A 24,456-nucleotide genomic window follows, 5' to 3' on the forward strand; every position below is an offset into this window, starting at 1 on the left:
AAAAATGGAAAGTCTTAAAATGATCCCACAATATGATCACCATACAGATATCCATCGTATACCCAATATATAATTGGGCCTAGACCCTGCCGCAATTCCTGGTCTCGGCTCTTGCTACACACAAAGGTCCTTGACAAAAACAGTTCTCGGTTGAAACGTTGGAACATTTCTGTTTTGACTCCTTGCCGGATTTATTTTAATAACAAGGCAGCAAGACCTACAGTCCCATTTTCTTTTTTCTGGTAATGAGATTTCTGCTTCGATTAGTCTAGACCACACTATATTTAAAAAGGACAGTACTGCTGGTCTTTCTTCATCCAATATATAATTGAGCCATTTTAAAAGGGAATCAGTCAGCAGGTTTTTACAATTTCATCTAAAAACAGCATAATGTATAGGCAGAGAGCCATATTCCAGTGATGTGTCACTTGCTCAGCAGTTGGCTGTAGTTTCAACACAATGCTTTATCAACAAAAGTTTGTCACTGCCGGACCCATGTAAGCCGGACCAGCCAATCTGTGTAACCCCAACTTGTCCTTAACCACTTCCCGACCTTTCACGTACGAGTACGTCATGGCGAGGAGCTCGGTTTAAGTGATAGCCAAGCCCTGTCGGTCATGGCCCGGAGCGGTGACTACACCACCCCGGCTTTTTAACCCCATAAATGCCTCCCACTGACAATGCATTATACCAGTGATCAGAGTAATAAAAGTTAAAGTCCCATAGAGGAGCAAAGTAAAAAAATAGAATTAGACTTACCGGTAATTCGGTTTCTAATAACCACCACGACAGCACCAAAGGAGGATGTCACCTCACCCTAATAGGGACAGGAAACACAAAGAGGTTAAATAGCCCCTCCCTCATCCTCCCTCCAGTGTTTTTATAAAGGACCACACAAGTATGGATGCTTCAAATTATATTTATTCAAATTAAATGATTGGCTAACCAAGCCTGGGAGGGAATTACCAGTGCTGTCGTGGTGGTTATTAGAAACCGAATTACCGGTAAGTCTAATTCTATTTTCTCCAATAACCCCACGACAGCACCAAAGGAGGAGTACCAAAGACTCATGCTTAGGGAGGGACAATGACCTGAAGCACTTTCCGCCCAAAGGCCAAGTCTTTAATGGACATTAAGTTTAGTTTGTAATGCTTGGTGAAGGTATGGACCGAATACCATGTAGCTGCTCTGCATATCGGCTCGAGGGAAGCGCTAGCCTTTTCTGCCCAGGAGACGGACATGGCTCTTGTAGAGTGTGCTTTCAGTTTCTCTGGTGGTGAGAGATTTTGGATCTGATATGATTCCACAATTGCTTTCTTGATCCAAGTAGCGATAGTAACCTTTGAGACCTTTTTCCCTCTGTTCTGACCAAATGGCTGAATAAAGAGGTTCTGATCTTTTCTCCAGGCCTCTGTCCTCTGGAGGAAGTGAAGAACAACCCGTCTTACATATAAAGTATGGTATTCTTCTTCTCTTTTATTTTTTGGGTCTTGACAGAAGGAAGGCAGAATTATCTCCTGAGACCTATGAAAGTCTGAGACTACCTTTGGTAAGAAAGATGGGTCCAATTGTAGCATAACCCTATCATCCAGGATTCTCAGATAAGGGTCATTCACTGAGAAGGCTTGGATTTCTCCTACTCTTCTAGCAGTGTTAATTGCTATTAGAAATCTTGTTTTCCAAGCTAATTTATCCACCTCTATGGAGGCCAAAGGTTCAAATGGTGGTAGTGTCAGACCTTTAAGGACAATATTAAGATCCCAGGAGGGAACGTGGTTAATTATTCTGGGACGCAGACGAGTAGCTGCTGTCATGAACCTTTTTACCCATCGGTGTTCGGCAAGGCTCTGGTCGAAGTAGATACTCAGTGCCGCAATCTGAACTTTGAGGGTGCTGGGTCTAAGACCCTTCTCCAGCCCTTCTTGTAGAAAATCCAAGATCTGGGTCATGTCAGGATGTCGAAGATCTGGTACATTTGGTTTATACCATGCTAGGAAGGTCTTCCATATCTTGCTGTATATGGAGTTTGTGATTTGCTTCCTACTTTTTTGTAGGGTATGAATTACTCGGTCTGAGACCCCTCTAGCCTTCAGGATTGTGAATTCAGAAGCCAGGCTGCTAGATGGAGGTTCTCTGGGTCTGGATGGAGTATTGGACCCTGATGGAGAAGGTTTCTGATTGCTGGTAGAATGAGGGGTCCCTCTATGCTTAAATTGTTTAGTGCACAGAACCAACTTCTTTTGTGCCAAAGCGGGGCTATCAAGATTATCTTGACCTCCTCGGTCCTTACTTTCTGTAAGGTTCTGGGTAGCAATGGAATTGGGGGAAAGGCGTAAGCCAGATGGAAACGCCATGGGTGAGCGAACGCATCTATCCCCAGGCATGCGTCGTCTGTATCTAGGGAGAAGTATTTTTCTGCCTTGGTGTTCTGGCGTCTTGCAAAGAGGTCCACCTCCGGACGACCCCATCGTTTGGTCAGCATGTCAGCTCCCATTCTCCCGGATGGATATTCCTTCTGCTCAGAAAGTCGGCTTGGGTGTTGTCTGAGCCTTTTATGTGCAACCCTGATAAGGAACGAAGATGTCCTTCTGCCCAGAAGAATATTCTTGCCGAGATACTCTTTAGATTCTCGCACCTTGTGCTCCCTTGATGAGATAGATGAGCTACGGTAGTCATGTTGTCTGAGTGGACTTTTACGTGTTTGCCCGTAATGATTGGAGCAGATATCTTGAGTGCTTCCTCCACTGCCTTTAATTCGCGGAAGTTGGAGGATTTCTTGCTGGCTTCTTTTGTCCAGACCCCTTGGAAGGGGGTTTGAGCAACAACGGCTCCCCATCCTGTTTTGCTGGCATCTACCGTGACTGTTACCAGAGGGAACTGACACCATGGAACCCCTATTCTTAGGTTCCCTGGGTTGAGCCACCATGATAGGGATGTTTTCACATAATGAGGGATCATGATCTTCCTGTCTAGTGAATTTGGGGATCCGTCCCACTGTGCAAGAATGTGAGTCTGCAAAACTCTGGTGTGAGCCTGAGCCCAGGCTACAGATTGAATGCAGGCTGTCATGGAGCTGAGGGTTGACATGGCAGACCTTAGGGACACTCTGTTCAGGGTCTTTAGATTCGATATCTTGGATCTCAAGAGTATCTGTTTGTCCTTTGGTAGGAAGGAGGTTTGTCTGGCGGAATCTAGTAGAACCCCCAGGAACGTTTTTTTCTGTGGCAGGGACCAGGTCTGACTTTTGATGATTTAATCAACCACCCTAGGGTGGTCAGGATCTGGATTGCTCTTTGCAGATCTTTCTGGAGTGAGTGATTCTACCGAGGGACTTACTAGTAAGAAGTCGTCGAGGTAGGGAATGATGTAGGATTTTCTCTTTCCTGATTGAAGCCACTACTTCTGACATAATTTTGGTGAATATTCTTGGTGCTGAAGATATCCCGAACGGCAATACGTTGAATTGGAAGTGTAACGTCTGATCCTCTTGAACCACTGCAAACCTTAGAAATTTTCGGTATGTTGGATGTATAGGGACGTGATAGTATGCGTCCTGTAAGTCTATGGTTGCCATCACATACCCCTGCCCTATTAAGGGAACTGCTGATTTGATGGATTCCATCTTGAATCTTCGGTAGACAATGTACTGGTTTAAGGGTTTCAGATTTATTATTATTCTGTATGTGCCGTTTGGTTTCTTTATCATAAACAGGCGTGAATAGTGGCCTGTGTATCTTTCTGTTTTTGGAACTGGTGAAATAGCCCCCAAGGATAGTAGGTCTTTTAGGCCGGACATCAGAACGGTTTTTAATCTTGGAGAGGTTAGATGAGTTATCCTTACTTTTTTGGGAGGATATGAAGAGAATTCGATCTTTACCCCTTCTTGAATTACATTTAAGACCCATTGACTGGAGCAGATCTTTTGCCATTGGGGAAGGTATTTCATGATTCGTCCCCCCACCGCACTGGCATCACCGCTTCTGTTGTCGTTGTCCTTTTGAGGAAAAAATATTCCTATCTTTACCCCCTTTGGGGTAGCTCCATCGACCGGACTTGCCCTTCCCCCTGTATTGGGGATTCTGTTCCCGAGGGGGGCGAAAGGGGGTCTTCTTATAGTGTCTGGGTTCAGGCAAGGATTTCTTTTTGTCAGCCGCCTTTTCCAGGAGGTCGTCAAGGGCCTGGCCAAACATATATTCTCCCTTGAAGGGAAAAGAACAAAGTTTTATTTTAGAGGCCACATCACCGCTCCACGATTTCAGCCATAGTGCTCGCCTTGTGGAGTTTGATAGGGCTGCTGCCCTGGCGGTTACCCTCACGGATTCTGCTGAAGCATCCGCCAGGAAGTCGGTGGCTTTCTGCAGTAAAGGTAGGGAAGCTTGTATCTCCTCTCTGGATGTGCCCATAGCCAGGTGTTCTTCAAGCTGGTTGAGCCATCTTGACATGGACCGTGCAACACATGTGGAGACTACATTTGTGTTCATAAGGACTGCTGATGTTTCCCAGGATTTCTTGAGAAGGATGTCCATCTTACGGTCCAGAGGATCTTTCAGTTGGGAGGAATCTTCGAATGGCAATACTGTTTTTTTTTAGCTACTCTTGCCACTGGAATGTCGACCTTAGGTATCTCGGTCCAACATTTTGCGGTTTCTTCATCTACGGGAAACCTATTTTTCATTTCCGCTGGTGTATTCAGCAGTCTTTCAGGGTTTTCCCATTCGTCCAGGATTAGATCCTGAATGTTTTTATGTATCGGGAACACCATTCTTTTCTTTGAACGGAGACCACCGAACATCTCTTCCTGGACTGATCTAGTGGGCTTCTCTTCTTCCACTTCCATCGTTCTTCTTACTGCTGAGAGGAGGTCTTCCATAAATTCCATTGAAAAATAATATTTTTTATTTTCTGGACCTTCCTCTGCTGAACTAAGTTCACCTTCCTCTATAGGGTCTTCTGGAAGGAATGTCTCGTCCTGGGACTCCGAGTCTCCTCTTTCTTCCAGGGAAATTTTCCTCTTTTTTGCCTTTGGAGGCGAATCAGAAGTGGATCGGGAAAAGGAAGCCAATGAAGACTGAATCTCCTGCCGGACTATCCCTTTGATTTCGTCCATAAGGGACGGCTACTCTTCCCTCATAATCTTTTCTGTGCATTTCTGGCATAAATATTTTTTGCTGGAAGAAGACAGTTTTTTTGAACATATAGCGCACTTCCGGCTAGATTTATTTCCTGGTGCAGGATCCTTGTCCCCCTAAAAAAGAGGGAGAAGGGTAATTAAATAGTAATTCTAACCTGCACCTAGGAAAGGACCCCCAGTGCCAGACTTACTGGGACTGGAATCGCGCTGGGCTCCGCAGACATGGCAAAGATAGACTTCTGACATCCAATGTAGCAAACAAATGGATTAGGTCCTACCTTAGCTGTCTTCAGTCCAGGGCTGTTATATAGGCGACTGGACTCAGCGCTCCTCCCCTTCCCTGGGGAGGGGGTTGGTGTAGCTCCTCCCCCTGGGTCCAATTTGGTGAAGCAGGAACACCTGCGATCACCTGCGGGGTTATTCATTTATTCCCTCTTTTTCTCTCTCTCTTTTTTTTTTTTTTTTTTTTTTTTTTGTTGAACCGACTGGAAGTGACATCAGGGACCCATTTCCGGTGTCCCACGCAACTTTCCAGCCGCTTCCTGCTTTTTTGCGTTCCAGGGTGGAAAGCATACCGGAAGTGACGTTTCCCGGCGGTCCGTGTCACTTCCGGGATTCCACACGTGGCGCTCCGCTACGGAGACCGCCGGAGGCCGCTTAGAGGGGGGAGAGGAGCAGGGCTGGAGAGCTCGAGGAGGCCTCCAGCCCGACACCCACCGGACCTTACCCGCAGGCGCGGACACGGTGGGGACAGGAGTCCCGAGTCCCAGAGGAGACGGGAGCAGCATCAGGGAAGGGGGAGAAAGCCGGATTTTGGTAAGAACTTACCTGTAAAATCCTTTTCAGCGAAGGAAGGAAGGGAGACACAGATTCTCTACTTCGTGGGTAGGCGGAGCCCCATAGGATAGTCACCTCAGATTGGAAAAAGACGACCGGCCCCTCCAGTATATAGGCTCCTCCTACTCCCATGTTCATCAGTCCGTACACAAGCTAAGGAAGAGCAGACCAACCAGCAGAACAACATATCCCCTTCTGAAATTTCAGAAATGAGAGAAAACAGGTTATGTAATAGAAACACACAGTCTTAGGCATACCCCATTGGACCTGACAACTGTGTAGAGCTGGCAAAACTGGAAGGAGAGCCGTAGAGCGCTAAACCCAGTCCAGAAGATCGACATCAGGAAGGAGACGCGCTGCATCTAGAAACACAAAAAAACACTTCTGCCCTGGGAGGGTGCTGTGTCTCCCTTCCTTCCTTGAAAAGGATTTTACAGGTAAGTTCTTACCAAAATCCGGCTTTCAGCAGCAGAAGGGAAGGAAGGGAGACACAGATTCTCTACTTCGTGGGATGTCCTAAAGCAGTACCTACTTAAGGGTGGGAAATAGAGGCAGAAGCTTCCATACTCCAAAACTTAGGCAAGAGCGCAAACCGCGCTAAATAACGGAAAACTAAGTAAAGGGATAACTTAAATTACCGCCGCCTGCAGGACCCTGCGTCCCAGGGCCGCATCGGCTGAAGCACTTACGTACACCTGATCACCTTATGAAACTTAGTAAAGGTGTGAACGGAGCGCCAGGTGGCCGCCCGGCAGAGCTGCCCTGACGCCCCCTGACGAAAAGCCCACAATGAGCCAATGGCTCTCGTGGAATGAGCTTTAACTTTAACTGGACAAGGCTCGCCCTTGAGCCGGTACGCTTCCAGGATAGCTGAACGGATCCACCGAGCTATCGTGTCTTTGAAAGCATGTTGACCACGCCGACGACCTGCCGGAATTATAAAAAGAGAGTCCGACTTCCGAAAACCTTGGGTGATCGTAAGATAGAACTTCAATGCCCGCACTAAGTCCAACGAGTGCAAGGCCCGCTCCCTTGGATTCTTAGGTCCTGGACAAAGAGAAGGCAACACAATGTCCTGATTAATGTGGAATTGTGACACTACCTTAGGCAAAAAATCTTCACGAGTACGAAGCACCACGCGATCCGGAAAAAATTCCAGAAAAGGAGGTGAGCAAGAAAGTGCTGCCAATTCCGATACCCTTCTCAAAGAGGTGACTGCCACCAAGAAGGCCACCTTCCAAGAAAGTAGTGAAAGTTTAGCAGAATCCATAGGCTCAAAAGGCCTATGCTGAAGGGCTTCCAGGACTAGATTAAGCCGCCATGGAGCCACAACTGCCCTCCGTGGCGGAAACTGACGTGCGACTCCGCGAAAAAAAGAGCGCACATCCCTGCGAGAGGCAATAGCCTTCCTAAAAAGTGCGGAAAGAGCAGATACCTGTCCCCGCACCGTACTAACTGCCAAACCCCTGGCCAGACTAGATTGCAGAAAGGCCAAGAAGTTGGGGATGGAAAAAACCCTCGGGTTTCTTGAGGATCCAGAACACCATGAATAGAAAGACTCCCAAGTTCTGTGATAAATCCTGGACGTAGCAGGACTCCGGGCCGCCCGCAAGGTAGCAATGACCTCGGGCGAAAAACCGCGACGGGTCAAGATCTCGGTCTCAAGAGCCACGCCATCAAACAAAGGGACCTCAGGTCCGGATGACGAATGGGCCCCTGAGTGAGCAAGTCCGGGCGAAGGGGCAGCGGAAACGGAGGTGCCGCCTGAAGAGACACCAGCGTCGAATACCATGTCCTCCGCGGCCAGTCTGGTGCTATCAGAATTATTGATACCCTTTCAAGTTTGATCCGTCGGATCACCAGAGGTAGTAAGGATATCGGCGGAAACGCATAGATCAGCTTGAACTGACCCCACGGGGCCACTAGAGCATCCACCGCCACCGCCTCCGGGTCCCTGTACCTGGACATGAACGTCGGAACCCTGGCGTTCAGCCTGGATGCCATCAAGTCCACCTGAGGAGTCCCCCAACGGGAACACAGCAGAGAAAACACTTCTGGATGGAAACTCCATTCCCCAGGGTCCACTTGCTCGCGACTGAGGAAGTCCGCCGAGATAGTCAACACCCCTGGAATGTGAATTGCAGAGATTGCTGGAACTTTGGACACGGCCCAGACCAGGATCCGAGAGACCTCCGACATGAGACTGGAACTCCTCGTCCCGCCTTGGTGGTTGATGTACGCGACAGCCGTAGCGTTGTCCGACTGGATCCGGACCGGTAGACCGCTCAATAAGACCGTCCAATGTTGGAGGCAGAGAAATATTGCTCTCAACTCCAAAATGTTGATCGGGAGAGACGACTCCTTTGGCGACCAGACTCCCCGAATCCAGAGGTTGTTCCAAACTCCCCCCCCAGCCTGTCCGGCTGGCATCGGTTGTCACCACCGACCATCTCGGAGGTAGGAAGGATTTCCCCACGGATAGAGTCTCCGGACGTAACCACCATCCAAGAGATTCTCGCACCCTGCGGGAGATAATGACCGAGCGATCCAGAGAAGTTAGCGATCGATCCCAATGGGTCAGAATAAGGCTCTGGAGATCCCGGGAATGAAATTGTGCAAATGGTACTGCTTCCATAGTTGCCACCATTTGACCCAGAAGGCGCATGCATTCCCGAAGGGACATTGACAGCGCCGACCTCATAGCCTGGACCAGAAGACGAAGGTTCGTCTGTTTGACAGGAGGCCGGGACACAACTGCCCGAACAGTATCGAACTGCATCCTCAGGAAAAGAATGGACTGTGCTGGCTCCAATGACGATTTCTTCCAATTGATCAGCCACCCGAAGTCCATCAGGTACTGAAGGGAGAGATCGCGAGCCGCTATTGCCTCCTCCACTGTGGGTGACACTATGAACAGGTCGTCCAGGTAGGGGAGGATCGTAACCCCCTGTCTTCGAAGAAGCGCCATGAGAGGAGCCCGAATCTTTGTAAAAACCCTGGGAGCTGAGGCCAACCCGAAAGAGAGGGCCACAAACGGGTAATGGGTTTGACCTATAGCGAAACGCAAGAAACGCTGGTGAGCCCTGCCGATAGGGATATGCAAATAGGCGTCGCGGATGTCTATGGACACCAAGAAATCGTACTGCGACAGGGTCGCTATCACCGACCGGAGAGACTCCATGCGGAACTTCCGTGTCCGGACGTAAATATTCAAATCCCTGAGATCCAGCAACGGACGAAACTTGTCCTCCTTTTTGGGGACCACAAAAAGGTTGGAATAAAAACCCTTTCCCTGGTCTTCCGGAGGAACCTGAACCACCACACCCTGCTGTAGGAGAGAGTCGACCTCCTGAAACAGTGCAGCAGCCAGTCTTGGCACGGACGGAATGCCCGTCAGACGAAACCTGTGTGGAGGCAGCGAATGAAACTCTATGAAATAGCCTGCCGACATAAACCGTGTCACCCAGGCGTCTGCTATGTGGGATGCCCAGATCGACCCGAATTGTAGCAGACGACCTCCCACCCGAGAGCCCTCGGGGGGATCCCTGGCGTCAGTCAGCCTTAGCGGACTTATCAACCTCCTGTCTGTCCTGACGGGACCGTTGCTTCCAAGGAGTACAAGATTTCTGGGCGGATCTGCCGGAGGATGAGGGACGACCCAATCTCCAAGAAGGCTGACTGAATGGTCCCCTGGCCCGAAAGGACCGAAGACCTCTGCCGGGCCCTGTCCTGCTGGCTGTGGATGCCACTGCCTTTTTCCCAGGCAGAGTAACATCCTTAGCTTTAGCTTTGGCAATTAGTCCCGAAAGATCTGAACCAAAGAGCTGACCGCCCTTATATGCCAGACTAAGCAATCCCTGTTTGGATACTGCATCCCCGGTCCACTGTTTAAGCCACAGAGCTCTTCTAATCGTGACTGCCGAAGCCTGAGCCCTGGACAGAATTGAAGCAGTGTCCAGTACTGCATCTCTGCCATAACACATAGCTTCCTCAATTAGCTGAAAAAGCATTTCCACTTCTGAGCGCGAAGTCCCATCCTGCCACGCCGCTGATCCAACCACCGCAGAGAAGCCTCACCGGCCCACATGGCCCCCAAGGCCGCTCGGAAACCATGACCCGCGGCTTCATAGATGGATTTCGCCGCTGACTCCGATCTTCTGTCCAAAGGATCCTGAAGATTGGCTCTCCCTTTAACAGGAAGCAGGGAAGACTTGGTCAGCTGGGACAGAGATATATCCACCTCAGGAGAGGGAACCCAATTAGTAACCATCTCCTTGGCACAGGGATATAGGGCATCAAAAAAACGCGTTCCTCGGAAGCGTTTATCCGGACACTGACGCTCCTTCTCCACCACTTCGTTAAGTTCCTCATGCGCAGGTAATGTAGAACGAACACGGCGCGTCTTCTGATACAGACAGCCCGACCTAGACGGTCTTGTTGGCTCTTCAGACAGCTCTAATACTTCCCGCATGTCCTTAATAAGCCCATCTATGCGACCAGAAAGAGAAACAGAGCGATCCTGTTGATCCTCCTCTTCGGACTCAGAAATTTCATCAACCGAATCTGTTGGTGAATCCGAAGCCTCTGATGCGCTCTGCGAGGGAGACAACGCCACCATAGTCTTGCGGTGCTTTTTACCTCGTGGCATTGGGTGTGATCTAGCTGACACCCACTGTCCCAGGAGACTAGAGAGACTATCAATGGAGCGAGTGAGCGCCTCCACCTTAACATCACTGAGCGTTGAACTTGATGTAGTAGAAGGCCTGAGTGTATCAGAGGCATGCGACTGAACCTGAAACGGATCAGGAGACCGATCCGCACTCCCAGGCCCCTGATCCGACATGCCACCCACACCAGATGCCAGGATGTACAACAAGGATGGCAAAAAAGTGTGAAAGCTGCACAGCCTGTTTTCAAGACTAACTTTTTTTTTTTTTTTTTTATATATATATGCGACAGGCTCTGAAGGGTTAAAGCTCACCCTTAGAAAAGAGCTACCCCAGAAATGGCAAGCAAAAAAATCAATAGGGGGAAACTCCCTTAAACACCATGTGTTTCCCCTAAAGTTCCACTTTTTCAGAAGGGGTTAACATCACAGCAACTATAATACTACACAGCCTAAAAGGTCAGTGAAGTAAATAGCTTTAGGAGAGAAAGCGGCAGTGCTCCTGAGGACTCCTAATAGGTAGCCTGTAGAGACAGCACTGACAAAGAACCCCTGCCAGAGGCAGAGGGGACTCACCGGTACTGCGGCGACCGTTCCTCCTAAGTGTGTGGACGGACGGGGAGCAGAGAGCAGGAGGCGCCGCTGGACGCCGGAGGGAGAAGCAGGGACCGCCAGCGCACGCTCAACCAAGCGCTTCCTGCCTAAGTAATGACGGCAGGAAGCCAGGAGACGCTAAGCCACGCCCCCGCTAGGCCACGCCCCCGCCTTATTCAAACGACAAAAATGAGGGCAGAAAACTTCCTACCTCTATGAAGGCAGGAAGCAAGTAAATAAAAGCAAGAAAACGCGCGCCAATACAGGGAGCTTCCTGCCTCAATGAAGGCAGGAAGCAAAAACGAAAAAGCATGCTCAAATAAAAAATAAAAATAAAAATTACTGGCCTCTGTCTCTGCTCCCCAGTCAAGGCAGCGTCTGAAATAGACAAGAAACACACAGGCAGTACACTTGCCGTAGCCGTCAAAGATACTCTTTAGACCAAAGAGCACTTACCCGGCTGAACGCCACAGGGATCCTCAGGGATGTGTGGCGCCATGGCCCTTTGCTCCCCCCTATGGCGGAGCACGCAGGGACCCTCTCAGATGTGTGGTGTGCGCCTCCGCCAGGGAGCGCCCTGTATCCCCCGGGGCCGGCAGGCATAAGTGGAAACCTCCTCAAGGGGTACACAGAGCTGCCAGGGGAGGGTCAGGGGTCTCAGCAGCGCCGAGACCCCTAGACCACCGGGGGTCCAGGACTCGCTGGATATAAAATAACAACTCTTCTGAGGAGCTGCCAAAGCAGCGACTATCCTCTGAGACCTCAGATAAAAAGACTGATGAACATGGGAGTAGGAGGAGCCTATATACTGGAGGGGCCGGTCGTCTTTTTCCAATCTGAGGTGACTATCCTATGGGGCTCCGCCTACCCACGAAGTAGAGAATCTGTGTCTCCCTTCCTTCCCTTCTGCTGCTGAAAACTGCCCGGTCCCAGCTGCCCGGCTTAAACAGGTATGTCAGGTGTCTGCCGCCGGCACAGAGCACCCCGGATGACCTCTTCATCCCATAGGGACAGGAAAAACACTGGCGGGAGGATGAGGGAGGGGCTATTTAACCTCTTTGTGTTTCCTGTCCCTATTAGGGTGGGGTGACATCCTCCTTTGGTGCGGTTGTGGGGTTATTGGAGAAAACTGTTTATTATAAGAAAAACAGTTTATTAAAAGAAAAAAAATAAAATAAAATAAATAAAAAAATTATACCAATAAATACATATATTTATGTAAAAACTAAAATAAACAAAGTAGACATATTTGGCATTGACTATTTAACCCCTTTCAGTACAGAACAAAAGTTTGGACACAACTTCTCATTTAAAGATTTTTCTGTATTTTCATGACTATGAAAATTGTACATTCACACTGAAGGCATCAAAACTATGAATTAACACATGTGGAATTATATACTTAACAAAAAAGTGTGAAACAACTGAAAATGTGTCTTATATTCTAGGTTCTTCAAAGTAGCCACCTTTTGCTTTGATGACTGCTTTGCACACTCTTGGCATTCTCTTGATGAGCTTCAAGAGGTAGTCACCGGAAATGGTCTTCCAACAATCTTGAAGGAGTTCCCAGAGATGCTTAGCACTTGTTGGTCCTTTTGCCTTCACTCTGCTGTCCAGCTCACCCCAAACCATCTTGATTGGGTTCAGGTCTGGTGACTGTGGAGGCCAGGTCATCCGGCGTATCACCCCATCACTCTACTTCTTGGTCAAATAGCCCTTACACAGCCTGGAGGTGTGTTTGGGGTCATTGTCCTGTTGAAAAGTAAATGATGGTCCAACTAAACGCAAACCGGATGGAATAGCATGCCGCTGCAAGATGCTGTGGTAGCCATGCTGGTTCAGTATGCCTTCAATTTTGAATAAATCCCCAACAGTGTCACCAACAAAGCACCCCCACACCATCACACCTCCTCCTCCATGGTCTAATGTTCATTCCTTGTGTTCTTTAGCCCAAACAAGTCTCTTCTGCTTGTTGCCTGTCCTTAGCAGTGGTTTCCTAGCAGCTATTTTACCATGAAGGCCTGCTGCACAAAGTTTCCTCTTAACAGTTGTTGAAGAGATGTGTCCACTGCTAGAACTCTGTGTGGCATTGACCTGGTCTCTAATCTGAGCTGCTGTTAACCTGCGATTTCTGAGGCTGGTGACTCGGATAAACTTATCCTCAGAAGCAGAGGTGACTCTTGGTCTTCCTTTCCTGGGGCGGTCCTCATGTGAGCCAATTTCTTTGCAGCGCTTGATGGTTTTTGCAACTGCACTTGGGGACACTTTCAAAGTTTTCCCAATTTTTCGCACTGACTGACCTTCATTTCTTAAAGTAATGATGGCCACTCGTTTTTCTTTACTTAGCTGCTTTTTTCTTGCCATAATAAAATTCTAACAGTCTATTCAGTAGGACTATCAGCTGTGTATCCACCTGACTTCTGTACAACACAACTGATGGTCCCAACCCCATTTATAAGGCAAGAAATCCCACTTATTAAACCAGACAGGGCACACCTGTGAAGTGAAAACCATTTCCGATGACTACCTCTTGAAGCTCATCAAGAGAATGCCAAGAGTGTGCAAAGGAGTCATCAAAACAAAAGGTGGCTACTTTAAAGAACCTAGAATAAGACATATTTTCAGTTGTTTCACACTTTTTTTGTTAAGTATATAATTCCACATGTGTTAATTCATAGTTTTGCCTTCAGTGTAAATGTACAATTTTCATAGTCATGAAAATACGGAAATTCTTTAAATGAGAAGGTTTGTCCAAACTTTTGGTCTGTACTGTATACCCATCTGAACTAACAGTCCTTCTGTGGACTAATCCAGCTGCATATAATCAGTGGTGATAGCAGGAGGCAGGCAGTGTATGTGGCAGACTGCACTATATGTATGTGTACTGCATGGGGAAAAAAAAAATTATAAAATCAATTCTTCACCTGCTGTTGATTTGTTTATTCTGCCTCTCCAATATCGCAGTATGGCTCGGTTCACATTTATCCTGCGCTTTGCACTGAGCGCTTACACCAGGTTTTCCGTGTAAATCTCTGAAACACGTGATTCAGATTTAACATTCCCTATAGTGAGGTAGATGGAAACACTTTGGACGCCGTCTGACCCATGAACCAGCGGTGTCCGTCTTTTCAGACCTGCACAAAAGCGCAGCCGGAAACAGTTTTGTGCAAAGCCGGACACTGCTAAATAAAGGCCAAAAGGAGTCCGGAGTAACAGAATCATATATTTACCCTGATGTTAGTGCTCAGCATAGAGCATAGGATAAATGTGAACTGATCTAAATTGTTTTCTACCCCAAAATGCCACTAATAAAAGCTTCAACTCAACCCACAAAGAAAAAAAAACCAAAAAACACGCACCTCATGCTTGTCACCTATTAACAGAAATCTAGGCGGTGTCCAAGCTACTGGTAGCACAAAGGCTCTGGAAAAGCAACATGGCTCCCACCAAAAGAAATCTGGTGAAATCTCCACTTCTAAATCCAAATGCCCCCCTCACTTCTGAGCCCTACAATTTGCCTAGACTGCAGTTAGCATCCACATGTTTGACAGCTGGGCACAATGTACGGGCACTACAATGGCAGATTTTTTTCACTCTGCAACTTCCACTGCATGTTTGTTTCTGGAAAACGCCCATAGCGTAAAAATAGTCAATACCCTATAGATGAATTCCTGGAGGGATGTAAATTCCAATAAGGGGTCACTTGAGAAGGGTTTCCACCGTTTAACCACATCAGAGGCTCCGTAAATTGAGTCCGCAAACCATTCTAGAAAAATCTGCATTACTTCCCTTCTGAGCTTAGCACTCTGCCTGAAAAGTAGTTTCCGACCATATATAGGATATTGGCAGACGCAGGAGAAATTGTGAAACAAATTATGTGGTCCATTTCCTCCTAATAGCCCTTTTGAAAATTAAAAACTTATAGGACTAAAACAACATTTTAGTGGACAAAACAAATTCTCATCTCCACAATCCAAATGTTACACAATTCTGTGAATCTGTGGGTTTAAAATTCCAATTCTAGTGTCCAATAACTAGTCACTAAATCACAGACATACCGCTGCTCTTCTCCTTCCAGCATTTTTCTGTAGGCATTGATCTCCATGTCCAGGGCTAGTTTGACATCCAATAATTGCTCATATTCCTCCAGCTGTATCTGCAGTTGATTCCTCATATCGGCCACCTCTCGATCCTTCTCACACATCTGTCTTCGGTGCATATCTTGTGAGTGGTCCAGCATCTCCTGTAACTCTCTCACCTTGTTTTCTAGAGCAGAGTTCTGCCACAGAGCAAAGCATACATTAAATATGACATGCAACTTATCCCCTTCTTCATTTACCGGACGAGAGACTTATAAAATTTTTCCATGAGCTGGAGACTTAAAGGGAATCTGTCAGCAGGTTTTGCTATGTAATCTGAGAGCAGCCTGGTGTAAAGACTGAGAGCCTGATGCCAGCAATGTGTCACTTAATGGGCGGTGGCTCAGTGGTTAGCACAGCAGCCTTGCAGTGCTGGGGTCCTGGGTTCAATTCCCACCAAGAACAACATTTGCAAGGAGTTTGTATGTTCTCTCCGTGTTTACGTGGGTTTCCTCCGGGTTCTCCGGTTTCCTCCCACACTCCAAAGACATACTGATAGGGAATTTAGATAGCTGTCCCCATTGGGGCTCACGAGGACAATGTATGTATGCAATGTATATAAAAATAAAGATTATTATTTTTGTTGTGTGCGCTGTTTCAATAAAACCAGTGTTTTATCAGCAGAAGATGATCATTACAGGACTGCAGCCTCCTAGGCAAGGAGCACACTCTTGCAAGCGTCTTTCTGAAGCTGACTGGTTTGCAGGATCCGACCAGCTTCAGTCTCTCTGTGCACCTTTGATGCTGCAGAGGCAAAGTGGTCTCTGCTACCTGCACGAGTGAGCACACAGCTTGGACCAGTTGCTCAACTATGCTGCCGGCCTGAACTGTCAATCATCAGGAATACATTAGCCAGGAAGTAGATGAGCGGTGCACTTCTGAAGATACAAGAAAAGAATATCCCTTTAAAAAGGGAACCGGTCACATTTAACATACAGTCTGTTCTGCCGTAGGATGTCATATGCCGTACACCTTGTAATTTTATTAATCACAAATCACTGCTCATTCTGATCTCAGCCGTCAAGGAGGTGGTCCTAAACCATGATTGACAGGCATCTGTATGTACAGTTATACACATGGATTAAAGATTACCTTATATTCATTATATAGAATGCAGACAGGAAAAAGAGTAATAACTAAAAAACCTAAACAAATAATGAGGAAAAAAATAGCAGCTAAACACTACTCAAAAGTACATTATGCTACATAAAATATTTAATCCAATAAAACGCGTCCATCCTGCCAGGAACGAGGCATTACCTGCTTTTGACATTGGCTCAGCTGTGATGACATTGTATCTATTCGGAGTTTTGTAGACATGATCTCCTCTCTTGTTGCACTTGCATAATCGCTGTTTTTTGCAGCCGCAAGCTGTGCATTCTCCAGCTGTAAAATATTCAGAGGTAAATTACATTACCAGACAGTTATATTGAAATACAGCTGACAAACACAGAGGGGAAAAGAATAATGCTGCAATATGTTGCGTTTGATCACTGGGTAGTAGTTGGATCAGTGCTCGCTGGATTGAACAGGAGGTTTGTATTTTGGGTCACAGCCAACTAATTTTCCATATTGGAAAAACATATCCAATAAGGAGACAATACAGTTATTGGACATTGTCCATGCTCCAAGACTTCCTTACAAAGCTCCACATTGATAAAATATTCATGGCTGACAATTACATTTTCTAGATGCAATACATACATTCCTTGTTAGGTTAGTGTGAAAACAATCTTTTTATGCTTGACAGAAAACCGAGAACACTCAGATTATGAATCCTAACAGAGGTATAATAACGAGGAGGTGATAGCCACATACCAGGACTGCTTTCAGGTGCACAATACATTCAGAAAATAGATATATTCAGCATTGCAGATAGCCAAAATTCACAGTAACTTTATGGCAGCCAATCACCAGATCGAGAGGGAAACTAAAAAAAGTTTATGGTTTGCACATAATACATGAGCAATGACTAAGGGGATCTTGTGTGAAGCCAGTAAGCAGTGCTCTTTTACCCATCATGCCATTGTAAGGCTCTGTTCACATGTCCAGTTGTCATACATTTGTAAGGGAACCAGCATTTTAAAAACCGGATACAGTTGCAATCAGTTTTGTTTGGTGCGGACAAAAAAGTTACACACAATACATTTTTTGACCAAGCTAAACATTGAACAAAAAAATAAAAATGGATGGCAGCTGGAAAGGAAGCAAATAGACATTTTGATCCAAAAACAGATCTAATAGACAGATATAACAACTGGACATGTGTGTGGAAATAAAGCGGTATTTTCTGCGCTGCTGGTAGAATCCCACAAATGGACTCGGGAGATCATGAGGAATAAAATGTGGTTTTATTATCTAGTTATGATATCTACTCATTTCGAAGTTATCCAACTTCTTCCTCAGGATACCACCACATGTGGTTTTATCCTGAGGAAAAAATTGGAAAACGTAGAAATGCTTAGCTATTATAACCGCATTTTATTCATCAAAATGTCCCGAGTCCATTCGTGGGATTCTACCAGCAGCGCAGAAAATACCGCTTGATTTCCACACAGCTATTCTTCTGGTCCCGTTGACCAGTGGTTTGCAGCAGCTGGTACATGCCTAAAGATTGTTGCAACTGAGGTCTAACAGGCTTATTTCCCGTTACTTAAAATGTATCAAGAGAAATAGTTGTTGGTCAGCTCATGGCTCACAATCTAGCATTTCTCTACTTACTTTAAAACCTATAATGCTAGCATCCTATAGATCTGTACCTGGTCTGGAGCTTTGCTGGTCTCTATCTGTCCTTGGACCTCTCTCTCTACCAACCTGTTTTTCCTGTTTTTTAATTCCATGTCTTCTCTTTGCTGCTGCTCTACTACCTCTTTAGCCATCACAGTAATTCTTTTATAATATATCTGCAGACATAAATATTTTACATTTTTCACAGTGAAGAACTGAACACATAACCCCTTGCTACTGTACAATTTCTTCACAAGATAAAATATATTTAAAATCAATTTCTTAATGACTGCTAACACCAATCCAGTCCCTTCTTAACAATTCTTTTTCTGAACGCCTGCTGTATTATTCTCACTGATCTATTCCAATGGTTACCATGCAATTTAGCAAATTTGCTGCAGAAGTCCATAAAAGAAAATCCAGAATCCGGTATACTAGTGGAATTGTTTTTCTCTAAGGCTGAGTGCCCACTATGCGTTTTTCAAGCGTTTTTTGCCACGGAATTTGCATTGAATTGCTTAATATCCGCATGACTACATGTGCACATGCGGATATCAAGCGATTCAATGTGCGGATGGTACCTGGGTCTGGAGAAGAGGAGACTCTCCTCCAGACCCGGGTACCATAGTACCTGAAAACAAAAAAAAAAAAAAGAATTTAAAATAAAAAAAATATATACATTATACTCACCTTCAGATGTCCCCCGGTCTCCTGCACGATGCGTCCTGGCTCCCCGGCAGCTCGCGATGGTGTAAAAAGGACCTTCCATGGCGTCATTTAGTCATGTGACAGGTCACGCGACCGCTGACATCGGCGGTCGCGTGACCCGTCACAAGACTAAATGAAGTCATGGAAGGTCCTTTTACACCACCGCGAGCCGTACAAGAGACCGGACGCACCGGAGAGAAGACTGCGGGGCCATCAGAATTTGAGTATAATGTTTTTTGTTTTTTTTTTACCATTTTAATTCTTTTTTTTAACTATTAACTTGGTCACACTATATAAATCCATGCCTGTTGCATGGATTTATATAGTGTGACCAAGTTGTCAAGCCCTTTTCCAAGTGATGCTAAAATCGCTTGATAACCCACATGCAGAAATGCATGCAAAAAACACTTGATAAACGCTTCTACCTGGCAGGAAAAATGCATGTAAAATCCGCATGCGTTTTTTTTTCTGCCAGGGAGATGCAGAAAAAATCTGCAGCATTTCTGCATCGTGGGCACTTAGCCTTAGATGCTGTTCCACGCTGCGTTCAGCCCCACCATTGCCTACATAGGCAGGTTTTCTGTCTGAATCCCTGAGAAAGAATTCAGATGGAATCCCAGAGTGAACTAAATTTGGGTTATTCTTCTCACTGGCTCCAAGTATGCAACTTTGGACTTATTTTTTGTTCCTTGCTTGTGGTATCCGTCTTTTCATATTGGCACAAGAACATAGTTTAGTACAGCATTTTTTTCAGTTTCTTCCCTGCTCAATAATGCGTTGGACTCCAGTTGTGCAGGGAATTCCAGCAGAGCTGCATTTAAGTATTGTAGCAAAGTCATATGTGATCACACTTCGCTTGTTACTTCTCCATGGTCACATCAGAAGTTCAGTGCAGAATACCTCTGGACTTTCCTAGACCGGCTAAAGCTTTCAATACAAGGGAAAAGCATTCATTGAACATGATCAGGCAAATTTTAGTTATGGATCAATGTAGAGATCCAGTATTATGCTAATATAAAGGGTTGCAAGCATCTAACACCCTGCTGTTCATTTAGTAGTTCACAAGAAAACACCAAGAATCACCTTAGCGCAAAAGGTCTTTTCTAGCTGCTCCTTGTAGTCTTTGATTTGCTGTTCATGTTCGTTCCTTAGTTCCTGTAAGGCTTCAGCTAGTTTGCTTTCAAATTCTATGCGTCGACCAGAATCAATTTCTACAATCCTGGTATCATGGCGATTTTTAATTTCCCGCACTTCCTGGAGAAGAAAGAAAGAGTAAAGTCATATAAGGTTATGTTCACAGGTTGCATTTTGGCTGCGTTTTTTCTGCAGGCAAAACCTGCTCTCTTGGCAGTAAAGAAGTTGCTTACAAAAAGCAGGTTTTGCTGAGTTTTTCAGGATCCCAAAGTTTAGCTTTGCTTCCACCATTCAAGCATGAACAATGCAAGGTGTTAGGTCACCAATGCAAGACATATGTGAAACAATAAAAACAATTTTTTGGAAAAAAAAAAAAGGGCAAATTGATCAAATTATTTAGTGGAAACAGATTTTTATGTCTGAAAAAAATAGTGACTATTCTGAACAATAAAGTTCATACGAGTTCATGAAAAAAATACAATTACAAATGTAACAGTGGGGGGAGGTGAATTGGTTTGGGAATAGTTTACCTAAGACATTGGCAGTGCATTGAGTTTGTATGACACGGTTTACTTTCTCACTTTTGTCAGCCCTTGAGTTGATCAGGTATTGTTCAATTTCACACCTTGGTCAGCTAATGTTTACTTTACATATCACTAATTTAATTAAACATGTACAAATCCTAACTGCCATTCTCAGGTGAGGATAACAAGACATTATGGTTTAAACTTGGGAAAATCACAAAAATAATGAATGTGAAATTCATACTGCTGTTACCTGCTGTTTTTCACTAAAAACGCAGCAAAACCTGATATCTGCGTTTTTGCACTTACTCATTGCTTTCTATGGGGGAAAAAAAACACTGCAAAAACACTGAAATAAGGGACATGCTGCAGTTTTCAAAAACGCAGCAGTTTTCAAATTCTGTCAGAAAAAAAAAACAACGTGTATGCGCGAGATTTCTGAAGTCTCAGCTTTTGCTAGTACTGTAAAATGCAGCTTTTAATTTGCATGAAAAACGCAACGTGTGAACATATCCTTGGATTGTAAGATTCTTACAGAATGGGATACATTCTTAGTTAACCAACAATGAATGTACAATAGATGTCAAGACAAAATTGTTGTTACCTTTAATATTAAAGTAAGAAAGGCCAACAATGGTCACTGAAATAACTTGAAACTGACAAAATTAAATGTCAATTTATTATTACTGAATATCAACTATGAGAATCAGACTTTTAAATTGTGGTTCAACAGAAGAAAAAAAAATAATGAAATGGCGTGGAGCAAAATGATGGTACTCCAACTTAATATTTTGTTGCACAACCTTTTGAGATGAACACAGCAAACAAATGATTTCTGTAAGGCCATGTGCCCACGTAGCGTTTTTGCGGCATTTTTACGGCCGCGAAAAGGCTTGTAAAACAGTCTGCCATGCAAAGCAATGTGAATTCAGATGTGCTATGCCCATGATGCGCTAATTTGCGCGCCGAATTCGCATTGCGTTGCAAAACGCAGCATGACCATTTCGGCTATATGCCCACGTAGCAGATTTGATGCAGAGCGTTTTTGCCTCTCTGGCAGAAAAAAAAAAAAAACGCATGCAGATTTACATGCGTTTTTTCTGCCAGAGAGAAGCGTTTTTACATGCGTTTTTTCAAGCAGTTTTCCAAGCGATTTTGAGCATCACTTGGAAAAGTGCTTGACAAGTTCGTCACACAACATAAATCCATGCAACCGGCATGGATTTATAATGTGTGAACAACTGATGCTTTAAATGCAGCATCTATAGTTAAAAAAAAGAGAATTAAAACGTTAAAAAAAAAACAAAAAAAAACCTGTATACTCACCTCTCCTGTCTCCTCCAGTCTGCTCCCGGCCGCATTCCCTCTCTTCGGCGTCCCGCAGTGTACGGTCAGGACCTGCGGTGACGTCATTTAGTCAGCTGATGGTCACGCGACCATCACCTGACCGCCGACGTCAGCGGTCGCGTGACCATCAGGTGACTATATGACGTCACCGCAGGTCCTGACCGTACACCGCGGGACGCCAAGGCGAGAGGATATGGCCGGGAGCAGGCTGGAGGAGACCGGAGAGCAGACTGGGGGCCGCCGGAGAGGTGAATATACAGGGTTTATTTTTAACTTTTTTATTTCTTTTTTTCACCGCGTGGTAGCCGGGATGAAGAGGAGTTGTAGTCTCCTCTTCATCCCGGGTACCACACGCACCGCGATTACGCTGCAAATTCGCGGCCATTGAATTTAATTTAAACGCAGAAAATCCACATATACCTGCGGGTTTGCTGCATTTCAATGTTCCTCAATGGCCGCGAATTTGCAGCGTAATCGCGGTAGAAATGGTCATGCTGCGTTTTGCAACGCAATGCGAATTTGGCGTGCAAATCAGCGCATCATGTGCATAGCACATCCGAATTCACATTTCCTTGCATGGCAGACTGTTTTACAAGCATTTTCGCAGCCGTAAAAACGCTACAAAAATGCTACGTGGTCATATGGCCTTCTACCGCGACCGCTAACGTCGGCGGTCAGGTGATGGTCGCGTGACCATCAGCTGACTAAATGACGTCACCGCAGGTCCAGACAGTACACTGCGGGGCGCCGAAGAGAGGGAACGTAGCCGGGAGCAAACCGGAGAGGTGAGTATACAGGTTTTTTTTTACTATAGATGCCGCATTTAAAGCATCAGTTGTTCACACATTATAAATCCATGCCGGTTGCATGGATTTATATTGTGTGACCAACTTATCAAGCACTTTTCCAAGTGATGCTCAAAATTGCTTGGAAAACTGCTTGAAAAAAAGCATGTAAAAACGCTGAAAAAACACTTCTCTCTGGCAGAAAAAAAACGCATGTAAATCTGCATGCGTTTTTTTTCTGCCAGAGAGAGGCAAAAACGCTCTGCATCAAATCTGCTACGTGGGCACATAGCCCAACTCTCAATGAGACTTCTGCACCTGTCCACACGTATTTTGGCCCACTCCTCATGAGAAAGCTGCTCTAGCCGTCTCAGGTGTGATGGTGCCTTCTCCAGACTGCAGGTTTCGACTCCTTCCAGAGATGATCAATATGATTTAGATAAGTTCATAGAAGCCACTTCAGAATAGACTAATGCTTTGCTGTTAGTATGTGCACACAAGTATTTGCTGCGTTTTTCCTAGCAGTTTTGTCACAAAAACTGAAACATTTCCTAGTCACAGCAAAGTGAATAAGATTCCTCAAGTCTCATGCACACATTGCTTATTTTACTTTTGCAGACTTGAAGCAGTTTCAAATTTGTAGCATTTTTCACCCAAAGGACTGTGAAAAAACTCATCACAAATGTGCATTTTTTTATATATGTTTCCTGCCAAGAGACATTTTAGGTGCAGAAATGTCTGCAACAATTGGTGGCACAATCCCCTTGTGTTTTTATTCAGACAAAAAAAAAAAAAAAGTTGTAAAACCATATCAAAAAGGTATCAGGGTAATCCTACTGACGAACAGAATAAGTTAGACATTTTAATGCACAGCGAACACCATAAAAAAAAATTAAACCCCAAAAAATAATGGCAGAATTGCTGTTTTTCATCACACACCCAAAATAATTAGTTTCCCCTCTTCCTATACTAAATAAGCTAAATCAAATGGTGTTAAAATGTTATGGTTCTCAAAAATGGAATTGTTGGAGAAGATGTAGGATGTAAAAATGGAAACGAGGAAAAAAAAATGTTAAAATGGTTGCAACGATAGAGTGTTAATACAATGTAATCTTAATCAATTGCCAACCCTTTCTGTTCTACGGCTAGGTATGGGATAAACAAAAATGTAAAAAATAAGTGAAAAGCAAATTCTGGCTCAATTTGTGCCAAAAAACAGGCAGTCTTGCCATGCTCCACATTTAGGGTTACTGCATACGACACCTTTCAGGTGGGCAGACCCACAGAGATTTTTTTTAATAGATGGACACTTCAGAAAATGCTGGCAGGTAGTTTTTCCTGAAACTTTTTTTTTATTTTTTTATTATTTTTTTTTAGCCAATTCTGGTCGCTGAAGGCTTTTTTTTTTTTTTTTTTTGAGAGTTTTTATTTGCATTTTCTGATTTTTTTTCTTTTTTAACTCTGTGGCGACCCTGAGGGTTCAGTCGCCACAGAGGTATTGCATCTCACCCAGAGGTGTAGTATCTCACCCTTAGGTAAGGAAGGAGTATGGCTCGGGACCCTAACACCTGCATTCACTACACCACATTTCCGGGGGACAGGGCGAGATTGCTCCTACGGGAGAGCACAGTCCCTGGTCCCTGGCTGGAGTGGGGGGAACCACCTAGAGAGGGGGAACCATGTAGTGGATGGGGTGGAGAATGAAGATCCTGGGAGCACGTGAAAAGGAGAATATAAAATAGAGACACCATCTTAGTTCAGTCAGACAGTGAGAGGAGGAGAAGTGACAGGAGCAGAGGCTCTGCACGAGCTCTGCTCCGGAGGCGGGCCTAGCACTGAGGCCCAAGTCTGAGAGGAGAGGGAG

The 24,456-nt window shown here is 45.3% G+C and overlaps 1 protein-coding gene across 3 annotated transcripts in view; it reads right to left on the reverse strand.

Annotated features, from left to right (window-relative positions):
* Nucleotides 1–24,456, reverse strand: part of LOC141166449 (lamin-B3-like) — a 51,645-nt gene that overhangs the window by 10,604 nt on the left and 16,585 nt on the right. For all 3 annotated transcript variants that reach the window (XM_073653130.1, XM_073653129.1, XM_073653128.1), the window contains exons 4-6: nucleotides 19,886–20,056; nucleotides 16,628–16,753; nucleotides 15,287–15,507 (exon numbers count right to left, since the gene is read on the reverse strand). In XM_073653130.1, coding sequence (XP_073509231.1) covers nucleotides 15,287–15,507; nucleotides 16,628–16,753; nucleotides 19,886–20,056 — 518 coding nt within the window. The remainder of the gene's footprint in view (nucleotides 1–15,286; nucleotides 15,508–16,627; nucleotides 16,754–19,885; nucleotides 20,057–24,456) is intronic.

This window comes from Phyllobates terribilis, unplaced genomic scaffold, assembly GCF_046119375.1.
Source record: "Phyllobates terribilis strain yellow unplaced genomic scaffold, ASM4611937v1 Scaffold_11__3_contigs__length_659146591, whole genome shotgun sequence".
NCBI lineage: Eukaryota > Metazoa > Chordata > Amphibia > Anura > Dendrobatidae > Phyllobates > Phyllobates terribilis.